This window comes from Trichoderma aggressivum (assembly GCF_033847375.1).
Source record: "Trichoderma aggressivum f. europaeum strain CBS 100526 chromosome Unknown scaffold_006, whole genome shotgun sequence".
Classification (NCBI taxonomy): Eukaryota; Fungi; Ascomycota; class Sordariomycetes; order Hypocreales; family Hypocreaceae; genus Trichoderma; species Trichoderma aggressivum.
This window is the reverse complement of record NW_026946372.1, coordinates 474,416-494,010: the sequence shown is the minus strand read 5'-3', so window position 1 is coordinate 494,010 and position 19,595 is coordinate 474,416. Positions and strand designations below refer to the sequence as shown.

The 19,595-nt window shown below is 49.0% G+C and overlaps 6 protein-coding genes across 6 annotated transcripts; 3 read left to right on the top strand and 3 right to left on the bottom strand.

Moving 5' to 3' along the window:
* Nucleotides 1–2,602: 2,602 nt before the first annotated feature.
* Triagg1_2406 (uncharacterized protein) lies at nt 2,603–5,425 on the bottom strand (the record flags this gene model as incomplete). Its single annotated transcript, XM_062896584.1, has 1 exon — nt 2,603–5,425. One exon carries the CDS (start codon nt 5,423–5,425, stop codon nt 2,603–2,605), a length of 2,823 nt encoding a protein of 940 aa, XP_062758618.1.
* Nucleotides 5,426–5,886: 461 nt separating this feature from the next.
* Nucleotides 5,887–10,727, top strand: Triagg1_2405 (uncharacterized protein; the record flags this gene model as incomplete). Its single annotated transcript, XM_062896583.1, has 4 exons — nt 5,887–6,842; nt 6,895–9,098; nt 9,163–9,331; nt 9,392–10,727. 4 exons carry the CDS (start codon nt 5,887–5,889, stop codon nt 10,725–10,727), a joined length of 4,665 nt encoding a protein of 1,554 aa, XP_062758617.1.
* Nucleotides 10,728–11,022: 295 nt separating this feature from the next.
* Triagg1_2404 (uncharacterized protein) lies at nt 11,023–12,126 on the bottom strand (the record flags this gene model as incomplete). The annotated part of the gene is made up of 5 exons (XM_062896582.1): nt 11,023–11,184; nt 11,245–11,376; nt 11,430–11,720; nt 11,776–12,023; nt 12,078–12,126. The coding sequence occupies 5 exons, from the start codon at nt 12,124–12,126 to the stop codon at nt 11,023–11,025; spliced, it is 882 nt and encodes a 293-aa protein (XP_062758616.1).
* An 826-nt stretch (nt 12,127–12,952) lies between these two features.
* Triagg1_2403 (uncharacterized protein) lies at nt 12,953–14,486 on the bottom strand (the record flags this gene model as incomplete). Its single annotated transcript, XM_062896581.1, has 4 exons — nt 12,953–13,231; nt 13,289–13,767; nt 13,834–14,277; nt 14,336–14,486. The coding sequence occupies 4 exons, from the start codon at nt 14,484–14,486 to the stop codon at nt 12,953–12,955; spliced, it is 1,353 nt and encodes a 450-aa protein (XP_062758615.1).
* A 1,671-nt stretch (nt 14,487–16,157) lies between these two features.
* Triagg1_2402 (uncharacterized protein) lies at nt 16,158–17,668 on the top strand (the record flags this gene model as incomplete). Its single annotated transcript, XM_062896580.1, has 6 exons — nt 16,158–16,444; nt 16,501–16,671; nt 16,737–16,808; nt 16,886–17,169; nt 17,315–17,527; nt 17,643–17,668. 6 exons carry the CDS (start codon nt 16,158–16,160, stop codon nt 17,666–17,668), a joined length of 1,053 nt encoding a protein of 350 aa, XP_062758614.1.
* Nucleotides 17,669–18,219: 551 nt separating this feature from the next.
* Nucleotides 18,220–19,393, top strand: Triagg1_2401 (uncharacterized protein; the record flags this gene model as incomplete). Its single annotated transcript, XM_062896579.1, has 2 exons — nt 18,220–19,088; nt 19,159–19,393. 2 exons carry the CDS (start codon nt 18,220–18,222, stop codon nt 19,391–19,393), a joined length of 1,104 nt encoding a protein of 367 aa, XP_062758613.1.
* Between the last annotated feature and the right edge of the window lie 202 nt (nt 19,394–19,595).

The window sequence follows — 19,595 nt, the reverse complement described above, 5'->3', positions numbered from 1 at the left end:
AAAGCTAGAAATGGCGAGGGAAAAAATAGAAGAAGAAAATAAAGAAGGTAAGGCCCAATGGCGAAGCTTGATGCCCGGGAAGGGGTGACAGAAGGCCGGTGAGTCGAAGCAGCGGTTTTGGCGGTATCTGCTGCTGGTCCAAGTCGCTCCGTGGTGCTCCGACCGCCTCGAACCTGGCGATTCTCGACCTTGTTTTTTTTTCCCTTGTCTTCTTTTTCCCTCTCTTATCTTTTTTTTTGTGTGTCGCGCCCAGGCAGCTCCAAGGTCAGACGCGAGTCGACGCTGGGAGAAGCGACCCCGTGGGCAAGCTTGGCGAGAAAAGAAAAATGCACGGAGAAGGAGAGTGGCCTGCGGACGAGGGAAAAGAGAAGAGAAGAGGGATTCGAGGCCTTAGGCGAGGCGAAGAAACGGCTTCCTTGGGGAAACACGAAACTGGCAGCCGAAGCGACCCAGAGCAGCTTAGGGCGTGGGATATTAGTAGGGAGGGGGTGGCCTCGAGGTGGAGCAGCAAGCGAGGATGCGAGACAAGATGCTGGTCTAGCGCCAACGATTCAAGGGCCAAGATGAAGAGATGAAGACGGTTGTGTCAAAGGAAAAAGAGAGAGACAAAGGGAGATTGAAGAAGCGAAACAAGAGCAAAATAAACAAGAACCAGGCCGAGTGGAAGTGGATGCTGCAGGTAAGACTTGGTTGGACTTGGGTAGCAAGAGCAGATGGCTGGAACAAGTTGCGGTGATGGTGTTTTCGGGCTCTGAGGTGCTCTTTTTTCTCTCTTGGGTTCAATGTTTTGATTCCCAGCACGGCGCAGCTCGGGCCAACGAGGCCAACGAACATCTGGAGTAGCGCCCTTAGCACCAATAGGCACCGGCTGTAGCGCTCGATAGTGCTGGACCGCCGCTAGTTCGGGCGGCATTAGGCAGGTCCTGAGGCTGTCTAGCGTCGACTAGGCGCAGGCACAGCGCTTCCATTGGCCCATCGGAACGGTTTGAGGTGGGAAACGAAAGGGGTCGAGCTGTGGTGAGAGTTTATGCCCAAGCCAACTAGAAGCTGATGGAGGTTGAATGTGGACGCTGCACAAGAAACCCGATGCGATCAACCTCAGGTGAGGTGCCACAGACGCATGCGTGCGCTTCTGCTCGAGTGGATTCAACGGATGGGAATCTGCAGTGCATCGCGAGAGATCCAAGCGAATCTTCAGCGGACCTTTGCGGCTCCCGTTTACCGGCCAGAAACACGTACGAGTCCGCAACTCGACTCGTATTGGAGGCCCAGCTCCACCATCGGGTATTACGAGTGCTATCCGGATTATGGAACATACGAGACCGGTACGTTACGGTGCAGTACATGAAGCTTATGCTGCTCCCTGTCGATGCCGCGGCCATTGATTATTTCGCATAATGTCAGGTACCGCACGAGTAGCACCTATCCAATCTCGAAACGCAACAACATGCACAAACTACCGCACCAGTACCCGTGGGATCGGTAGGTAGTCAGGAACATCACCATTCACTCGAAACAGCCTTGCCGTGTCTGTTCTTTCTCCGACGATCAACAAACGTCCAATCTCGCTCTCGCTAGCACGCAGGAAAGAAGAAGAAAAAAATATCCTAACCGTCGCAAATTTGGCGAGCAGGGATGATTGCGGATGGCGCCGGCAGGGGGTGCGAAACCCGCCTGATTTCTGCAGCTTCTGCGCCAAGCACCCGACGTCTGCAAGGGCAATTGCTCACAGGAAGACACAGTTCCGTTCAGGTCAATTGAGTTGTTGTCGATGAGATGAGTACATTGTGATTAAACCCTTTTTTGTTTGTTTTGTTTCGGCAGTGGTCATTGTAGGGCAGCAACATGACATCAGTGTCTTCAACCATGTGTGTTGCCGGCCTCGATATCGAGACAAACGTGTCACTCAAAGACTAAACGATCCTTCCCAAAGCTCTTCTTTAGCACTCACCTCGCTTCCTCGGCATTCTTCAGCTCTGGTCAGTAATATTCATGGTACAATAGACACTGCTAATCCTTGAAGATGAATCAACCCAGGCATGTACACGTAGACAAGCAAGCATAGGTCCCCCTGCGTAATTTTGCTCTCGCAATCGAATCGTCCCAACATTCAGCTCTGCCTCTTTCTCCACGTGGATTAGCGGAGCTTCAATCTCGACAGCAGGTCCACTCTCCCTTCTCGTTGTTCCCCGGCAACTCGCGTCTACAGACAGATCAGCTCGGCTAAAGCTGTTTGTGCGCTGAGCCGCCTGCGATCTGTGGGTGAAACCTCCATGTCTGAATGTCGATGACTTCATGGGCCAAACATCGATCGATCCGACTGTGGCTCCATTTGTGCTCCGCGTAGAATGAATCCAAGACAGACGTTTTCTTACGTGATCCATGCCTTGCTTCATGTGATGAGTGCGGAGTATCTTTGTTTCCTGACTCAAGGGGGAAGAGGGCATCATCATGTCCCTGCGGTAAGGATACCCGGGAGGCAAATCATAAACAAAACTGTACAACAGCCACATCATGAGGAAACAGGTATTCTAGGAGAGGTAAGTAAGGCAATCCAGTCTAGCAAGTTTTATACAACTACCTGTAGATATCATAACTTGTGCTACCGAGCCGGCCTCCATTCTCCCATAAATGCCTTCATGCACGCAGCGGCCGTTGCGGCAGCATATCTCTGCCACCTCTTGTTCTTATGACTATCCGCATAGTCACACACGCTCTTAATCACAACCGTTGGGAAGCTTTCCCAAACACCAGCCCCTTCCATCTCAAACGCAATGGCTTTCTCGCGGGAAGCAATTTCGTCGCGATGCTGTCCGGACTTCATGACCGAGTCTCCTGATACAATGACGCCAAAATGGATCACAGGTTTCCGTGCTTCAAGCATCTCTGCAGCAGATGTGTATCTGAAGTCACCAACACCTCTTGCCTTGTCGACGCGAGCTCGGCGAACCAATTCGCTATCCTGACAATCAAGTTCCTCACAAGTTGACTCCAGTGCGGCCTCGCAGACATCATCGTCCGGGCCATTGCCGTTGGCACAAATGGCGCAAGAACCGTCTTGATGTTTGTGACGATACGTAGACAGATATAGCTTGTCGTCCTCTGTTGGATACGAAGACTGCTTGAAGCCATCTTTATCGCAGAGCTCTTCAAGGTGGAGAGACGTTTTGTCTCTCAGCGTTTTACGACCTCTTGATCCCGATAGTTTCGTGAGAAACGCCCGAATCTCTGCATTTGGCCGACCTAGATTGTCTTGTAGGGTATCCCTTCTCACAGCCTTGTTCGCATATTGCCGCCCAAAGTCGAACTGGACCAGTGCCGTGCTGATGATAACGTCACCGAGGAGGACCTCTTTTTCGTCATCTGTCCCGACTGGCACGCCTCCGCAGATGCCCACAACTAAGCCAAGCCTAATTCCAGGAAAGCTGGCACGGAACCCGGCTGCCACGCTCGCCGAGTTCACCTTGCCCATACCCGGCATAAAGGCCAAGACAACATCGTGGCCGCACATTTTCCCGGTTGTATAAGCATTGGGATCCCATAGCGCTTTCCGGTATGAAAAGTCCTGTTCGTAATACTCATCGAACAGAGCCTCGACAGCGTCGAATTCGACCCGTAGCGCGCAGATCAGGGCGATCTGGAAGCCTTCGCGAGAGCTGGGTCGAGAGCTACAAAAAGAGGTTTCGGAATGTGTCATACTGAGATCGGATAAGCTGCTGTTTTCACTGGGAGCCGACTCAGAGACAGCGCGAGATGACCAGCTATGCTGCTCCGGGGTACGCCGCCTCTTGAACCCTCCTGCAAAGGGCTCTGTAGAGGGCTGAGATTCCAAAGATCGTGCGGCCATTTTCCAGGAGCGATCGGTTCGAGCCCTGTTGCGGTGATCAGACGCGGGCGGCGACTCTGACCTCTGTCGTTTGTGGGCAGGCCTGGGAATAGACTCTGCAAGCCCGAGCTCGAGTTTGTGAACAACTTCCTTGTAGAGCGTTTTCCGTATTTTCGAGTCTGCACCCTTGCTGTCAAGGTCACGAGATCTCAATTTCTCGGCTATCTTGCGATGTACGTGGAGGCAAGCCCTAATGGCTTCGAGATATGAGTCGCTTCTATCCTCTTCGAGACGGTCCACGTAGCTCACGAGTTTAGCCCAGGTGAGTTGATTCTGGCTATTGTAGGGACTAATCTCCAGATCGATACATTGGCCAAAGTCAATCTCCAACAGGAGCTTTGCAAAGGAAAGCAGTGCAGGGTGGCCCATTCGGAAGCTATACGGGTCGGCTGTCGCCGGAAGCTTCGAGCCAAATGCCAAGTAGGGCAGCTCTTCTTTGGGACCTGGCTTCGAAGCATTCAAGAAATAGATCCTTTTCGAGGTGATGTCGGCGTCGAAGAAATCCATGAGGCAAAATCCAAGCTTGACGGCCAGTGCTCGCTTATCCTTTGTGCTAAAATTCTGCTGTGACGCCCCATGAATTAATGCCTGGAGATCGAGAGGCTTAAATGCTCCCTTCTCGATGAGCTGGTCGAGAGACTCCTTGGATGAGGGGTCCGGCCCGGAGGAGGTAGGGTTTGCCCAGGCACCGAATATCCCATATTTCTCAATAAGAAGCATTAATGCCTTTCCTTCGCCGGTATGCTGTCGGATGTCTGTACAGATATCGGGAATACGAGAGATTGAAGTTTCACCTCTGAATGTTTGGTGAGTTGACACGTAGGCAAAGAAGCAAGTGTGCGAGTATTGAAGAAAATATAGGATCGGGTGTACATACAGATTAACAGACTCGCACTGCACCTCCTGCCATAATTCCAGCTCTGGACATGGCGAGAGCATAAGCTGCAAGCTTGGCAAAACCGAATTCTCGTCGGGGTCCTCGGTGAGCTTCAATAATACCTCGTGCGATGTTCCACATCTAAAGTGTTCGAACAGAGTCCCAAGAACAAACGTGGACCGGTTTCGTATTCTAGCCTTCTTCCACATCCGCTTCTTTTGCTGTTTTTGGAGAGGCTGAATAGTTGGCTCTTGGGGTGCTGACGCAGTCAATCTGCTGAGGGTATCGTTGCATTCTGTGACAATCTGCAGACACCTGCCAAGTTCGGCACCGTTGGGAAGTTGGAAGAGGGTTCTGTTGGCACCAATCGCCAGATCAACTGTTTCGGATGTCGACTCTAAAAATGCAGTTATCGCTCGCAAACGAGAGAAAGGCCTTTGATGATCATGGCTTCGAGACCACACAGGGCTGATGGACACAACACTGTCCAGCACAAGTCTATCTAATAGCAAGCAGAGGCTCTCCAAACTTGCTTGGCACCTATCAAACTCCCTTGAAGTTAGATTCCGAGGGAACTCCTGGACCATGAATGTGCGCCGAAGCTCAACCTCGAATAAGTCGGCGTTGGGATCTCTCGAATCGTTGAACGGCCTCGACTGCATGTGAACATATGGCGCTTTCCGGTGGTCTAGGAGAGAGCCTATGCCTCGGAGTAGGCGCCATTCGTTCAGCTCAATGAGATATGGCATCTCAGAGATGGAGTATTGAGGACTCGAGTTGATGGCCTGAGTGACATGCGGAGGAGATGAGGCTCAGCGATAGGACAGTGGAGATGGCAGTTCGTGGTTGGTACATGTAGTGGTGTCGAATCCTTCAGGTTCATAACGGATGACCCGTGACCGGGCTTACAGGTACATGTACAGGTAATGTAGGTACATGTACCCTTGACGATCGCCTCGCCTCAAAACGCTCAAGATTGGGGGCCGCAGCGTCACATCTTTTCCTTCCCCGCTTTAGCATGCATGGGTGTTGCTCCCACTGCTACTGCTAGGCAAACAACAGCCTCAACTCGTCTTCAGGTAACCATCAAGCATGCGATGCATGACATGAAATTCACAGCAGCATGCCAGTTACTTCCGAGGGCGAAGACCTCCTCTACAATCTAGCTTATGAGTGTGAAGGTCTCTTCTACCAGCTGCAAGAAGCCTTTCAGAAGACGCAGTCCGAAGTCGCAACTGCTCAACTATGCGCCGAGTTTCAACAACGCTTCGCAGTATGGGCAGCTCATCTCGGCGTTTTTGCTCGGAAGAGCCAATGCCTAGACACAAGGCTCCAAAACCATCCGGATCTTCAAGATCTCGTTGCTCGGTTGCTGGATGTCCTCCGTCGCAGCCTGCAGCAATGCACGGCCGATACGTCTAGCCAAGGAGAGGGAGAGGGGGTTCCAACGGCAGCTCTGAAATCGATAGACGATACCCTCACTCGACTGAATCGTCTAGGAGTTACCATTCGCCAGTCAGGTCGTGGCAAGTTCGATGCCAGAGCCAAGAAATTCGCCGCGGGCCTCGATCTAAGCTCATTTGCGTTTCTATGTGCCAACGCCGTGCAAGCTTTATACCCAGGGGCCCATCAGTCTCTCAAAGACTATCTCAGCAAATCAATGACGGATAGGTATGCGAGGATGCTATTCTTCGGTTCTCGCCATAAGAAACTTGAGACCCGTCGAGAACGACGCATAGGGTTGTCACCCATCCACGAAGTACCAAATAAAGAGACACAGTCAAGCAACCCCGTCGTCCGGCTGCCGATGATGCCCAAGAATCCAGTTCTAGCTCACCTTTTACGACCATCTGCTGCACCGTCTTTATCTGATTTGTCTAGCGTCAATATGTATCAGATCAGAAATCGTCTCAGACCACCAGACGAGGCATCGACAAGGTTTCACAAAACATCGTCAATTCAGGTAAACCAAGGCAACTATCCGCGACTGCCCGCAACCGACAAGGGCAGTAGCATTTTTACCTGCCACTGGTGTTCTGAACCACTTAGTAAAAAAACGCTATCTGAAAGTGAATGGCGGTATGTAGCCATTCTCACATATTCGAGATGAAAGATGCTAAATTGTTCTCAGCCAACACATAGATCGAGACCTCAAGCCTTACATATGTCTCTCGGAGGGATGCACCGAAGCGCACCCGGCTTACCCTACTTTCGACGAATGGTTCACGCACATGGAACTGCACGACTCGCGATGGCATCAGCAAATTTACCTGACATCTAGCTGGGTGTGCACCGTTTGCGAATTCAACCAAGACGTCTACAGCAGCCCGCAAGCCTTGTATTCTCACTTGGAAGAATCTCATGGTAGCGATTTCACAAACGCGCAACTCCAAGCCATTTCACGACAGAGCAAAACAGAAGAGCCGAGAGCTTCAGACGACTGTCTTCTTTGCTGTTTTGAAGTGCAAGAAAAAGGGAACACTGGCGAGCCGATGTTCCCCAAACGACGAAAAGGGCAGCCCAAGCAAGAAGCTAGCAAAAGTGCCAGGAAGACTTTGGAAATGACAAGTCCCAATTCTCACGGCCCAGATTTGGACCTCTCTGACACCTCTTCCGACTCAGACGACATGAGTTCTCATCAGAATAAAAGACAGCGCAACAAAGACCGTTCCAAGGCTGTAGCTCGGCATGTTGCGGTACATTTACAAGTGCTGATGCTTTTAACCCTACGCTTCGCCGCAGCCTTGCAGCATGATGATGAGGACCTGGATGATGGCGCCAAGAGTGATTCCGTCAATATCGATGAAGGAAACAGCGCCTCAATTGGCGGCACCGATCTGGGAAAACTATCTCACATCGACTCCGAGGCAGACGTCGTGATGAAAGATGGAGAGGATGGAAACGACGGGAAACAGGCGGAGGGTGTTATGGAACTAGACGAAGACATGGATAATGACATCGCAGACGCAAGTATCCCAGTTCCTGACACGGACTTGGATCTTGACTTCGTCCCAAGGCAATATGATGACCTCGAAGCCAAGGATGATGAATTTTTAAACACGGTCATTGAGTCTGGAGCCTACCAGTCTTGGCGAAGCGACTTGGTGGGCATCTCGGATATTATCTGCGTGCTGTATCCGCACTCAGAGATTGCTGGCAACGAGGTCCAGCAGTTGGCCATGAACGGATCGCCATACATCATCAGTAAGAACGAGGTTGACAGTTTTGGCAAGGACGAGGTTGACAGTTTTATAGCCAACAAAGATCTAGAGGATCACCCGAGCCTCTTCGAGCCTGATACCACGAGCCATGGCGACCACGCCATTTTACTACGGCTGTCGAGCCAAACCAAAAACCCTGCAGCTGGTTTTTCCTTTGGAAGACATCCTCTCAGGTGTGATGTTGCCTTCGTTAATGATCCGCTGCGGAGAATCAGCAACATACATTTCCGTATATACGTCACTAAGTACGGCATGGTGATGATTGAAGACATGTCCACTAACGGCACTTTCATCAACCAAAACCTTCTGACTTTTCACTCAAAATCCTCTGAAAAGCGGCCTATTTCACAGGGGTTAAGCTCGGGAGATATTATTAGTCTCCGTCTTCCCGATGGTTCGAACGACCTTTCTTTTCGAGTTCAAATTCCGCACCGAGACGATGAACAAGAGGAGGCATACGCGCACCGGGTAGAGAAATACCTTGCTCCCTATGCCTCACAGGCTGAAGTCGTTACCGGGCGGGGAAGTTCGCCTTCTGGTACGGACATAGTTTTGGAAGCCGCCAAGTCTTATCGCGAGTCCATGATGGCGCAAAAGAATGCTTCCGATGAGATATCGTCTCGCAAACACTCCCCTGACGAATCGGTGGTGGACAGATGGCAGCAATCAGCCGATCAAGTGGTTGCTATCGACACACCGCCTGATGAGGATGCCAAAGAGGAGTACAAGAGCCCTTATGACAACTCTAATGCAGACGTTAGGATGAACAACGAGATACACCCAGAAGATATCCAAAGGATTGAAGTTGCCCATAAGGGTACTGATGCGCCGCCGTTTGGCTCCCGAGATCCGTCCTGCGAACGCGATCAGCCTATGCTGAATACTCCAGTTGGCAGTCCTGTCCCTAAAAGCCCTCAGCCGTCGAATGAAGATGCAGAAAAGCCTGAAGCAATCTTCAAAACAATCGAAGTTCAGCTCAACAGCTACGTGACGCAGTTACATATTTCTATGTTGTCCCATGGATTGGGCAAATGCTGGGAAGCTTTATCCCTCCTCCAGCGGGATTTCTACTCGTTTAGCCGGCGTCAAGTCAAAGACGGCATAAATAATAATCGTAAGTTGTTCCATCCTTTGATTAGATTGGAATTTTATAAAATTGAATCGTTTTGATTGTCTAGAAATACATTTTCGCTCGCTTTCCAATCTACATGAGGACCTTCTGTCCACTTTAGTCGACTTGCGACGCCTTCTACAAACTGAAGATCGCATCCCTCTCGCTTATAGCTTGGCGTTTTGCGAGAAAATTGCGGCTTATCGAACACACCTGGCGGCTTTGAAGAGTCAAATGTAGGTCTTCAGGTTAGGAATATGCACAGAATCCGCACTGACATATGATGTGGCCACCAGACTTGAGGAGCAGGAGGCTGAGCCTTTCTCCCAATCAGATATTGAGGCTGTTCCGCTCGAGGCTTTGCAAGTCACCGATCAACATTACAGAAACGGTGTCCGTATCCTTGTCCGGCCTCTTCCTGGGCTTCCCGATTTGCGCTTGAACTCTGGCAACAGTGACAAATGGCTAGCACTCCGTGCTGATGGGGCTTCCCCAGATAGCCCTAAACATAAGGTCCTGGCTATAACTCAGGATTTGATAGACGCTAAATGCACAATTAGGATACCTGAGTCTATTGGAGATGACTTATCACGGCCGCCGTTATGGTGTGAGCTCTACTCTCTTAGTCCAGCTCGTGATAGTATTGCCTTCTGGAACAAGTCGGATGTGCCTGTCTCACTCAGCCGGATGTCTCATGCTAGTAGCAGCTTGTCACTGAATGAACATTATATCGTTAAACCGGGTCTCCCCAAAAGCCTTGGGCTAGGCACCTTTAGGGTTGAAATGGAGCTTGAAAACGACGATGTTGCATTGATGGACATTCGGATTTTGGGAAAGAGACCAACTGCCGCGAAGCCGGCTGTGTATGGCGACACATTGGCTTCTCAGGATGAGAGCCCAGAGGAAACTATAAAGAGAGAGGATGAGAGCATAGTGGAAAGCATAGAGAGAGAGGAGGACTTCAGTCCCCAGCTCAAGAGAGTTGGCCACGTGGATTTTGATAATCTCGCCAAGGCCAATGCTGAGACTGAGAAGGGCCAGCCCGTGCTGCCTCCCATTCCGCAGGCCCCTCCCCCTGTGTTGATCTCGGGGGAGCCAACGATTCGAAAAGCTCATCCGGTCGCGATGGTCTATAGTGGCCATCGGGCGCGCGATGGAGAAGAAGAAAAAGACATGGAGGCACCTCCTCACCCGCGCCGCGAGAAGCGGCGACCTATCGACAAGAACGAAGATGAAGAAGAGGCACAGCGTCAGCGCCTGCGCCAGCGCATGGATAGGCGGCGACCTATTATCGTGGACGAGAGCAGTCACCAGATGGTCGACAAATACGCAGAAGGAGACATGAGGGCACCTCACCCGCGCCGTGAGCAGCGGCGACCCATTATCGTGGACGAGAGCAGTCATCAGATGGTCGACAAATACGCAGAAGGAGACATGAGGGCACCTCACCCACGCCGTGAGCAGCGGCGACCCATTATCGTGGACGAGAGCAGTCACCGGGCACGCAAAGAGGAAGAAGATGAAGAAGAGGCACAGCGCCGGCGCCTGCGCCAGCGCATGAGTGATCGGAGCCGGTCGAATACCCGTCGTCACCGCGTGTCCTATGACGATGGAGTCTATCGATGGGAGTAAAGGAACTTGAATAATGTTTTTCCTAGTGCCATCAGTGTGTCTGTGCATTATGTTACCTGAGTTAAGCCGGAGCAGACGTTGTTGGTCCTAGATTTCTTGATTTGGTGCTTAGACTGCAAGAGCATATCGCACGATTTAAATACATGGAATAGGAGAAATAGATGTATCAGTGAGAGTTGTCACTCGGACATTGGGATTATGCTGTTAATTGATTGAAGCTAAACAAATCTCAACTATTCGACTAGATACTTACGTTGAATCCATGATTATTTCGATCCGGAAGTATTTAGATAATCTATTTGTTGTCCCATTTCGCACGCTTATGGCCCAGCCAAGCGAACCAGACAATGAATACAAGAATAGTAAACGGGGCTACAGTGACGGGGAATAGCCACCACTTTCTATAAACTTGCATCTCTCCATCCGCAAAATTGAAAATTGGGGTGCTTAATATCGCCTGGATGTAGACAGTTAGCCTTCATACTGAAAAGAATGTGAAAGGTGATGGCATTCTCACCGCAATAAACGTGCCGGGGAGGAATAATAGAGTGACTGCTGCAATGGTGAGCATCGCAGCGCTGTCTTGCCGTGCTAGTTCGGCGAGCTCCCGGGTGGATTGACTCTCTGCTTGGTTGGCAAGATGGTACATCTGATTTCTCTGTCAGTAAGTAAGGTCAGGTTTATTGTTCTAACATGCCTTACCAGGTCAATCCGTGTTTTGGTTCGACCGCTATAGTCGGAGATTAAGTACGTCAGTGACTGGCAACTCGAATCCAAATATTCGAGGGTACCGTTCAATGTCACATTATCTCGCGCCGATAGACTCGGGCAGGTAGTTGTAATCGCATAATATCTTGACGACGAAGCCTTGAAGAACTTTAGAAGGGCAGAGTAGTCGGACAGATTCCGTGCTAGTATATGCCACTCCCGAGCTAGGGCATGCAACTCATGGATAGATTGGTCGTTAACCTCTGAATGGTCGACTGTTTTGTCCTGGAGTTTATAAGCATGCGATTCATAGAAGCTATTATCCCGAATAGAATCTTACTAGTGATTTTAGCTCCGTGCGCTTCAAGGCAATGTCTTTCTGCCATGTCCTCATTGCCTCGTCCGCAATCAAGGTATCGATGTAAAAGAAGCGCGTCGAGAGTTTAGCATCAATGGCCACATCTCCGAGAAACCGCGCAAGTACCGATCCGGGAAGGTCAAGGAAGAAATATGTGGCTGAGCTTTCGGCTATTGAGAGCTGAGTGCATGAGTGCTTCTTCTCTTGAGGGATGTATTCGTAGAAAATGTCTAAGTCGCATTAGCTATTGCAACGGACTGTTTATATCACGAGCATTGAAGTACCAAAATCCTTTTTGTATTGCTGTTCTTTGTAATCATCACTGTAACACATGTGCTTTGCTGAGTACCAGTGTCCGATGCCGCAAGTTGCCTCAATGAAAGTGTTGAATAGCCCTGCGTGCTTTCGGAGACATCTTAGCATTGCTGGATTGATGGCAGCGGAAATAATCTCGCCCTGCCTAGGGCTTTTATTACTAGGGGTGACTTGACGAGTTTCTAACAGACTGTGGATTCGCGTTACTACCTGTAACCATAAAGAGCACGACTGTGAAAGGAAGACTGACATTAACCGTAGTTGTGCTTGTGGTTTCTCTTTCTATAGCTCTAGTTAGTGAAAAGCTTCTTAAGCATGGGTTGTCATACCAAGAAACACTCTAGCTCGGTAGCAAGTTCAAAGGCACGATCAATTGCTGAATTAGTCAACTTCAACTGTGCCTCAAGAGTTGAAGTGTTGTGTAATTACTTATTTTCCCATCATGAAAGTCCATGACACGGACTGCTGGCCAAACTCCTTGCCATTGGTCCCTTTCCTGAAGCGCCGCTTCCAGCTCGTTGGCATCAATGACTTCAGGTTGATTCATGGCGTTTAAAGATCCAGGCCGTTTTCTATACACAGATTTCGAGAGGTAGCTGCCTATTATTATTTCTCTTAGCCTCTCTCTTCTGCGCCCTCGTGACCTGGTGTATATATGCATAAGCTGATTGGCCAATCATGGGGAGATTGTAGTAGGTATGTCAGCACGATTTCTCAATACTAAGAGAATATGGAGTCGTTGGAGCGATCAAGCGGTAGACAGAATAAGCGAGTAGAAAAACACTACTTTTAACCAGATAGATGCTTAGAAAGAGAGTATATGACATGAGACTTGATGATAGATTTAATACAGGGTTACTTCAGGAGACTCTGAAGACTTGGGCAGAGAGAATCTGGTTTCCACAAACACCTTTTGCATGCCTTCGTCCTTTGCATCGAACTTTGCATACACCTTGTCCAGATCCTCGAGTCTGACTCTGTGAGACACCATCTGCATAGGGTCGAGCTCGCCTTTCTGGATCTTGGCAAGTAGTTCTTCCCAGTATTTATGCACCGGTGCTTGGCCGTTTCCGATGAGTCGAATGCCTCGCTGCATGAGGGAGCCAACATTGAAGTGGTTGGTCTAAGTTGATCGGTTAGCACAAGGATGTTTGAGAGAGCGATCAAGACATGTACTCACATATGCGACATAAACTCCCGTGACGCCGCAGCGGCCATAGTTGCGCACTCCTTCAACCATCTCATTGAGAATCTCGCTGGTGTCGGTCTCAGCACCAATCGTCATTTCCAACCAATGCATCCAGCCCTTGGCGTATTCCCCTGCCGCACACTCGATGGCGACGTCTGGGCCTCGGCCGCCGCAAAGCTCCTTTAATTTGCTGACAACAGTTTCCTTGGAGGTGATGCCGTGCGACAGCTTCTTATAGTCGACTAGAGTAAGTTTGTCGCTGTGTTCGGAAGGGAAACGTTGTTTGATGAAAGTGAGCCGCGGTTCGGTGTCTACGAAGATAATTCTCGAGGCTCCCTCTCCTAGGGCAAAAACACCAGCCATTTGCCCAATGGGACCTGCGCCGAAGATGGCCACTTGATCGCCTTGATAGACGGCTGTATCTTTGACGGCATGGTAAGAAGTGCAGAGAACATCAGAGAGATATAGTGCTATACGAAGAGTTAGCGTAATTATGATTCAGAACTTGAGGCTGTGAAGATTAAAGTCATGCCCACCCTTTTCGTCCGAAACATCATCAGGAATCTCCAACAAATTCACATCACCTAATGGCACGCGGACATATTCTGCCTGACCACCAGCAAATCCGCCTGTAAGATGGGAATACCCAAAGATGCCTGCCGTTCTCCCACCATATAGGCCCTTCATGGTCGTGTTTGCGTTGGTCTTTTCGCACTGCGACGATAGCTTTTGCTTGCAGAAGAAACAATCTCCGCAAGCAATCTGAAACGAAGCGACGTATCTCTTCCCGACCTGAACTTTGCTGACGGCACGGCCTACTAGTTCTACAACGCCGCAGAATTCGTGTCCTAGAATGTCGCCGTCGGCAAGTTGCACCACTACGCCGTGGTAAAGATGTAGATCTGAACCGCAGACAGTGGAACCAGTGACTTTGAGAATCACGTCGGTATCCTCTAGAATCTGAGGCTTGGGGACCTCGGCTTGGGAGATATGTAAGAATATTGGAGAATTATCGACTGTGAGAAGGGGTATGCAAACCAATCTCGACTTTTTGCTTTCCCTTCCAGACCAATGCCTTCATGGTATCGAGCGAGTCTTCTGGGTAGTTGGTGACATCTTGCTCAATTATGGCATTGTCATCATGCCCAATAACCTTTTCAGCAAGATACGCTGCTTTTGAAGTTGCCATGGTTGCTAACAATTAGATAGTCTGCGTGCGGAAAAGAAACGGCGGAATATTATATGCGCTTGAGCTCTGTTGCTAACAAGAGCGAAGAACGAACTACGTGCAATCGCTTTCTGTGGGAACTTCTTTCAATTAAATAACAATCCCCCCGCACGATTGTCGCGTAATATTTAGTGTGCTTGAAATCAATATGACATAAGAACCATGTGTTTACGATTATATATGACGATGATAAACTGACTGTAGGTTGGAGAATGGCGTATGTCAACACAACGTCATGGATTTCCAGATGCACCCTTACTTATCAACACGACGGTTGCCTCGAAGCACCCTGCCATAAATAAGATATAAAAAAAACACATAGGCGATTGAGATTCAATAGACTGTAGTTATTTCACCATTTTTTTTTTTGGTACACAGAATGATTAGCAGCGAACTCTTTTGCAATAAAGCGTGTAAGTGGAGTATGGTTTAAAGTGCATGCGTCCGAACTTGTAGCCAACACAATGAATATAATCTACTACCAAAGATGTAATAACTCTGGTATATACGACGATGTTGTTGGATGCACAAAGCCAAGCTATTTATAGTATGAGGAAAGAGAAGAACGAATATTCGAAGTCTAGTTTAGTAGTTACCTATTCAATGTCGGGCGGCGTTCAGAGGTGAAGAAAGTAAATGCACCTATCCACACAAAAAATCGTCACTGTAATAAAATGATACCTGCTTAGGCTAAAGGTCAATCTTTATAAAAATAGCCCAGGGGCATGCTTAAATATTGAGTTTCGCGAGTGGTTACCTGTACATACATATATATTCAGCTCAAGTAAACTGGAGAGACGCACTGAAATCGCTCTCTATCTACTGAGTCTTTTGCCTACATTCTATTATCGCTACCTTCTTTTGATATCTGCTTCGACCAGTTCCTCTAGTATCTACATGTAAGCCTCTGGCGGTGGATGGTCATTCCCCTTGATTGTTTGCTGCGACCAACAACAGAATCCTTCATGTCAAACTAGAGTCTAGCGGCTTTTTACAACCAACACATGAATTGCTTCACCGGATGCCGCGGTTCATCTTTCTCTTCAAATGAAGCTCAATGTGTGATTCAATTGACTGTCTTCTTCTTATCTGCACCATCATGCACTCTAATTCTTCGAATGGTGGAAACATCACTACACGTGCCTCTGGCTGAAGATGCAGCTCCGGGCGCCTTGATCCAAATGCTGTTGGACGGCACTCTTCGAATGCTGGTCATCGATGCCTAATTTAAAGGACATGGGTAGTGCAATCTCACGGGCTGAAGTGGAGCTTTCACGTTCTGCTCTTTTTAACCAGTTCCAAGCTCCCTCTCATGGGCCGTTCTTTTGTTCCCCTAAATTTGGTTCATCAAGATTGAGAGATTGGCGAGCCTTGTCCATGCGCGTCTGAACTCGATGTCTCCCTCGGTTTATTATTTGGTGCGTTAATTCACGTTCTCAACACATCAAACTCCTTGATTCAAGAAACTTGACCCAACTTTTCGGCGCTAATATCTAGATCAGCTATGGAGTGTGCTCCTGCAGCCACTTGTGTACTGTCAAATCCTCTCAAGAAATTCTCGGCTTGAGACTCCAGCAAATGTTACTGCTGCTTGCAAGTAGGTGGCTTCATTCCATCCGTTCCGAAGTCTGTATGAGCAGACCACTTAACGCTTTCTATGACAGTGCCACATTCTATGAGAAGGTCGGATGTAGCTCCAGGTTCTTTGGGATTGCTACAGGAGGCGGTTTTACCGCCCCATACCTTCTTTCCAATATTTGCACCGAAACCTGTTTGAGCGATCTGAAGGCCTTGAAAGAAAAACAACTCTCTGTCTGCAGCAGTTCAGACTTTGTGGGGACAGAGGATTTGAAGCTTCCTCCAACCTACGTTACAGACCTTCTCTTGTACACGTACCACTACTCCTGTGTGAGAGACCCGTGAGTGTGGCTTTACCATGGTTAAATGTCTATCTTCGCTGATATTGAGCGATTAGAGCCACGAAACTTTTCTGCTCTCCGTACTTTTTCGACTGGAATAGTAAAGAGAATGCAACGTCTGCCGAGCTATGCTCGGATTGCAACCTGCTCGTTCAGCAGGCGCATTTAGATTCGCCTATTGGATACGATGATGAATTGGCAAGCGCACACTCATCCCTGGCGTCGTCGTAAGTCCCTCTAGAATGCGCCCCTGTCTACGACAAGATGATGATGGGAGTTGACGGACCAATAGATGCGGAGTTGCCAAATACCCAATCACTTCTCGGCCTCCCTACATTTTGAATGAGGCAACGGCTGCAACGATGTAAGTGTGAACCATGATATTTTCTAGTTTGACATTGCATTTATTTACTCAATACACTTGCTGATCGCGTTATAAAGAACGGCTCCCCCCAACAATCCTACTCAGACCGACTCCATGTCGGCTTCTTCCAGCTCGAAAATCCGCCCTGGTGCGGGATACAAAAAGGGTCCTGGCTTTCATATGGACAAGCCAGTAGCTCAACGTTTCTCCATCCAAGCTACCAACGCACATGCCACAGCCGTACGCATCCCATACACCCCGAAACCTCTGCCTCTGGCACCCGGAACCGCGGATTCCTGCAAGTCGTATGAGCAATATAGGGGGCCCATATATTTCTTCAGGGGAAAAAACTTGAATGAGTGTCTGTGGCTTGCGACGTTCTATAGGGGCAAGTATTTCTTTTGTCCTCTTTTCCCCACGACTCGACAGTTGCGTCTATCCATTATCGTTCTGCCGTTCCCCGTTTTCTATGAAAGCCACATACTAACAATACACTCATACGTTAGTTGACATTGACGAATTTATCTCGTGGAATCCGTCCCTCTCTTTCGATGAAGCCGACCCATCCGCCTGTGCCATCTCGCAGGGCTATCGCTACTGCGTCAGCAAGCCCGATACGACGGCAGGCAACTCCTCCAGTATCGCTGCAGCCTCTTCCAGCATAAAAACTTCTTCAGAGCCAGCAATAATCACACACTCCCCCGGTGATGGCAGCGACAGTGAGTCTATCCCCCAAAGAACGTTGTTGTTTTGAAGCTACTTATCGCACCGGCTGTGTGATACATCTCTACGCGGTAGATGTTCGTATAAATAGAAACTGCTAACATTTATTAGTGCAGAAGAAACTCGAGAACATCTAGAACGACAATCATGAATGAAAATTGCGGTAATACGGCCGCTTTCTGCAGCACGGGCTGACGGCCCGCATTTGGCTGTGGTGATCGTGTTCTCGTCAAACTTATCGACCTCAACTATCGGCTGTGAAATCACCAGAGCACCAGTTGTAATAGAACTTCTTCCAGATTCAATTCCGAGTAGTTACGGAGGCGTTCATAAATTTATACCTGTCATCAGTTCGCGTTATACTCTACAAAGGACAAAAGACAAAATTGAGTTGAAATTCAAAATCCGATATCAGACCTTTCCACTACCTGTTCTGAATCTCCCATAGAATGGGCCGTTAAGAGTGAAGTAAAAGTGAAACGCATGTACATGTATGCGCGTCACCCGTCGCTCACATTTCTCTCAGATGCCCGTTTGCTCGATCCACCACCCACCCACCTCCCACCTGTGCACTTCTCCCAAAGGAAAATTTTTCTTGTGCATTATATATTTCGAAGGAGCAAATAACTTCATTTGGTACTCTAACTTTCCCAAAACAAAACACAAGCAATCATCATCCGCCCTCATCATGGCATTCTACGACACTGTTCGAAACCCGAGAGACTTCGCCCTTAAAGCTTCCTCTAAGAGCGCCCAAAGCTTCCAAATGCTCAAGAGTTCAGCGGAATGGAAGAGTTCCGCGAGCACTTGGGGATTAAAGCATCTCTTTGCTTGCCGAGTCGTATGCATCAAACCGACCCAAGTTCTCTCCGAATTAAAAGATACAGTCGAAGCAATAAAGAGAGAAAAGAACGAATGGGATTCAGTTCTCAAAGATTTAATCCGTGGACCTAACGAGGACAAGGCAACTCTGGGCAGCATGTCTGATGTTAAAATACTACGCCAATACAATAACGACGGTCTTGGACATCTCTGGGCCGCTTTGTCCCCGTTGGTGAAGTTCGACACTGGACCGACGCCAGATAGACAGCTGCGACAACGAAACCCTTCCCAAGTTGTCGAGTCTCAAGGCTCATCCTCGAGAGAGGCGTCGTCGCAGACGCCCACTCCATCAGTGACAGAGTCAACCCCCTCAAGCATTGGATATCACGAGGCCGAATGGGCACCTCTTCTCGAGGATATCACTGTCATTTTCGCCAGTTGCTTTATCCGACACGTTCTAGCCTTCTGTCAACCGGCAGACAAAGTTTCAGATGTTGTATATCGAGCCGCGCGAATGGCGCACAAGGACGGCACGTTGCAATTATGCGCCATTAATGATGGCGGTATTCAAGTTGTGGACCAAAGAGGAACGTATCAAGTAGCAATACTTGAGGCCAAAAGGGCATTCCAGACGATTCAAAATGGGAGCCCAACTATTTCCGACGAGCTCCTGGCCCAGATGGTAGGCGAAGCTCTAGGAGTCATAGCATCGGGATCTTCAATCTTACGGAACAAGTAAGTACATGTATTTGACTCGAATCTTTTCATCGACATCCTTTACAGTACTGTGTCTAACCTTACGTAGGGTGATTACCATCCTAGCCATCAAACAATTTGTGAAATTTCTCAGTTTCACGGTAGACGAACAATTCATGTCGCAATTCAAGACCATGGACCCAGCGGTCCTCAACGGAAGGAATACCTACCTGGTGGTAAATTCTACAGTGTGGTTTGACGCCGCCGTCCGTCACGGCCGTGAATCTATCGTCAGCCATTTGATGGCCTTGGTAGATTGCGCTGATGAAGTTGTTTCGCCTTGAGGAGACGAGCAGAGCTAAGATTGTGGGGGAGAAGGAAACTAAGGGAATGGTAACCTGAAGATTAAGACGCGTGATCTAGACGGATACGGATGCCTTATGCATGTTGGGCCGGCATATCAGGACGTGAATTTGAAAAATCCATTGGAGTTTGTCTCGTGGTGCCATTACGAAGCCCGTGAATGAATAGTTTCGTCCTATGCTT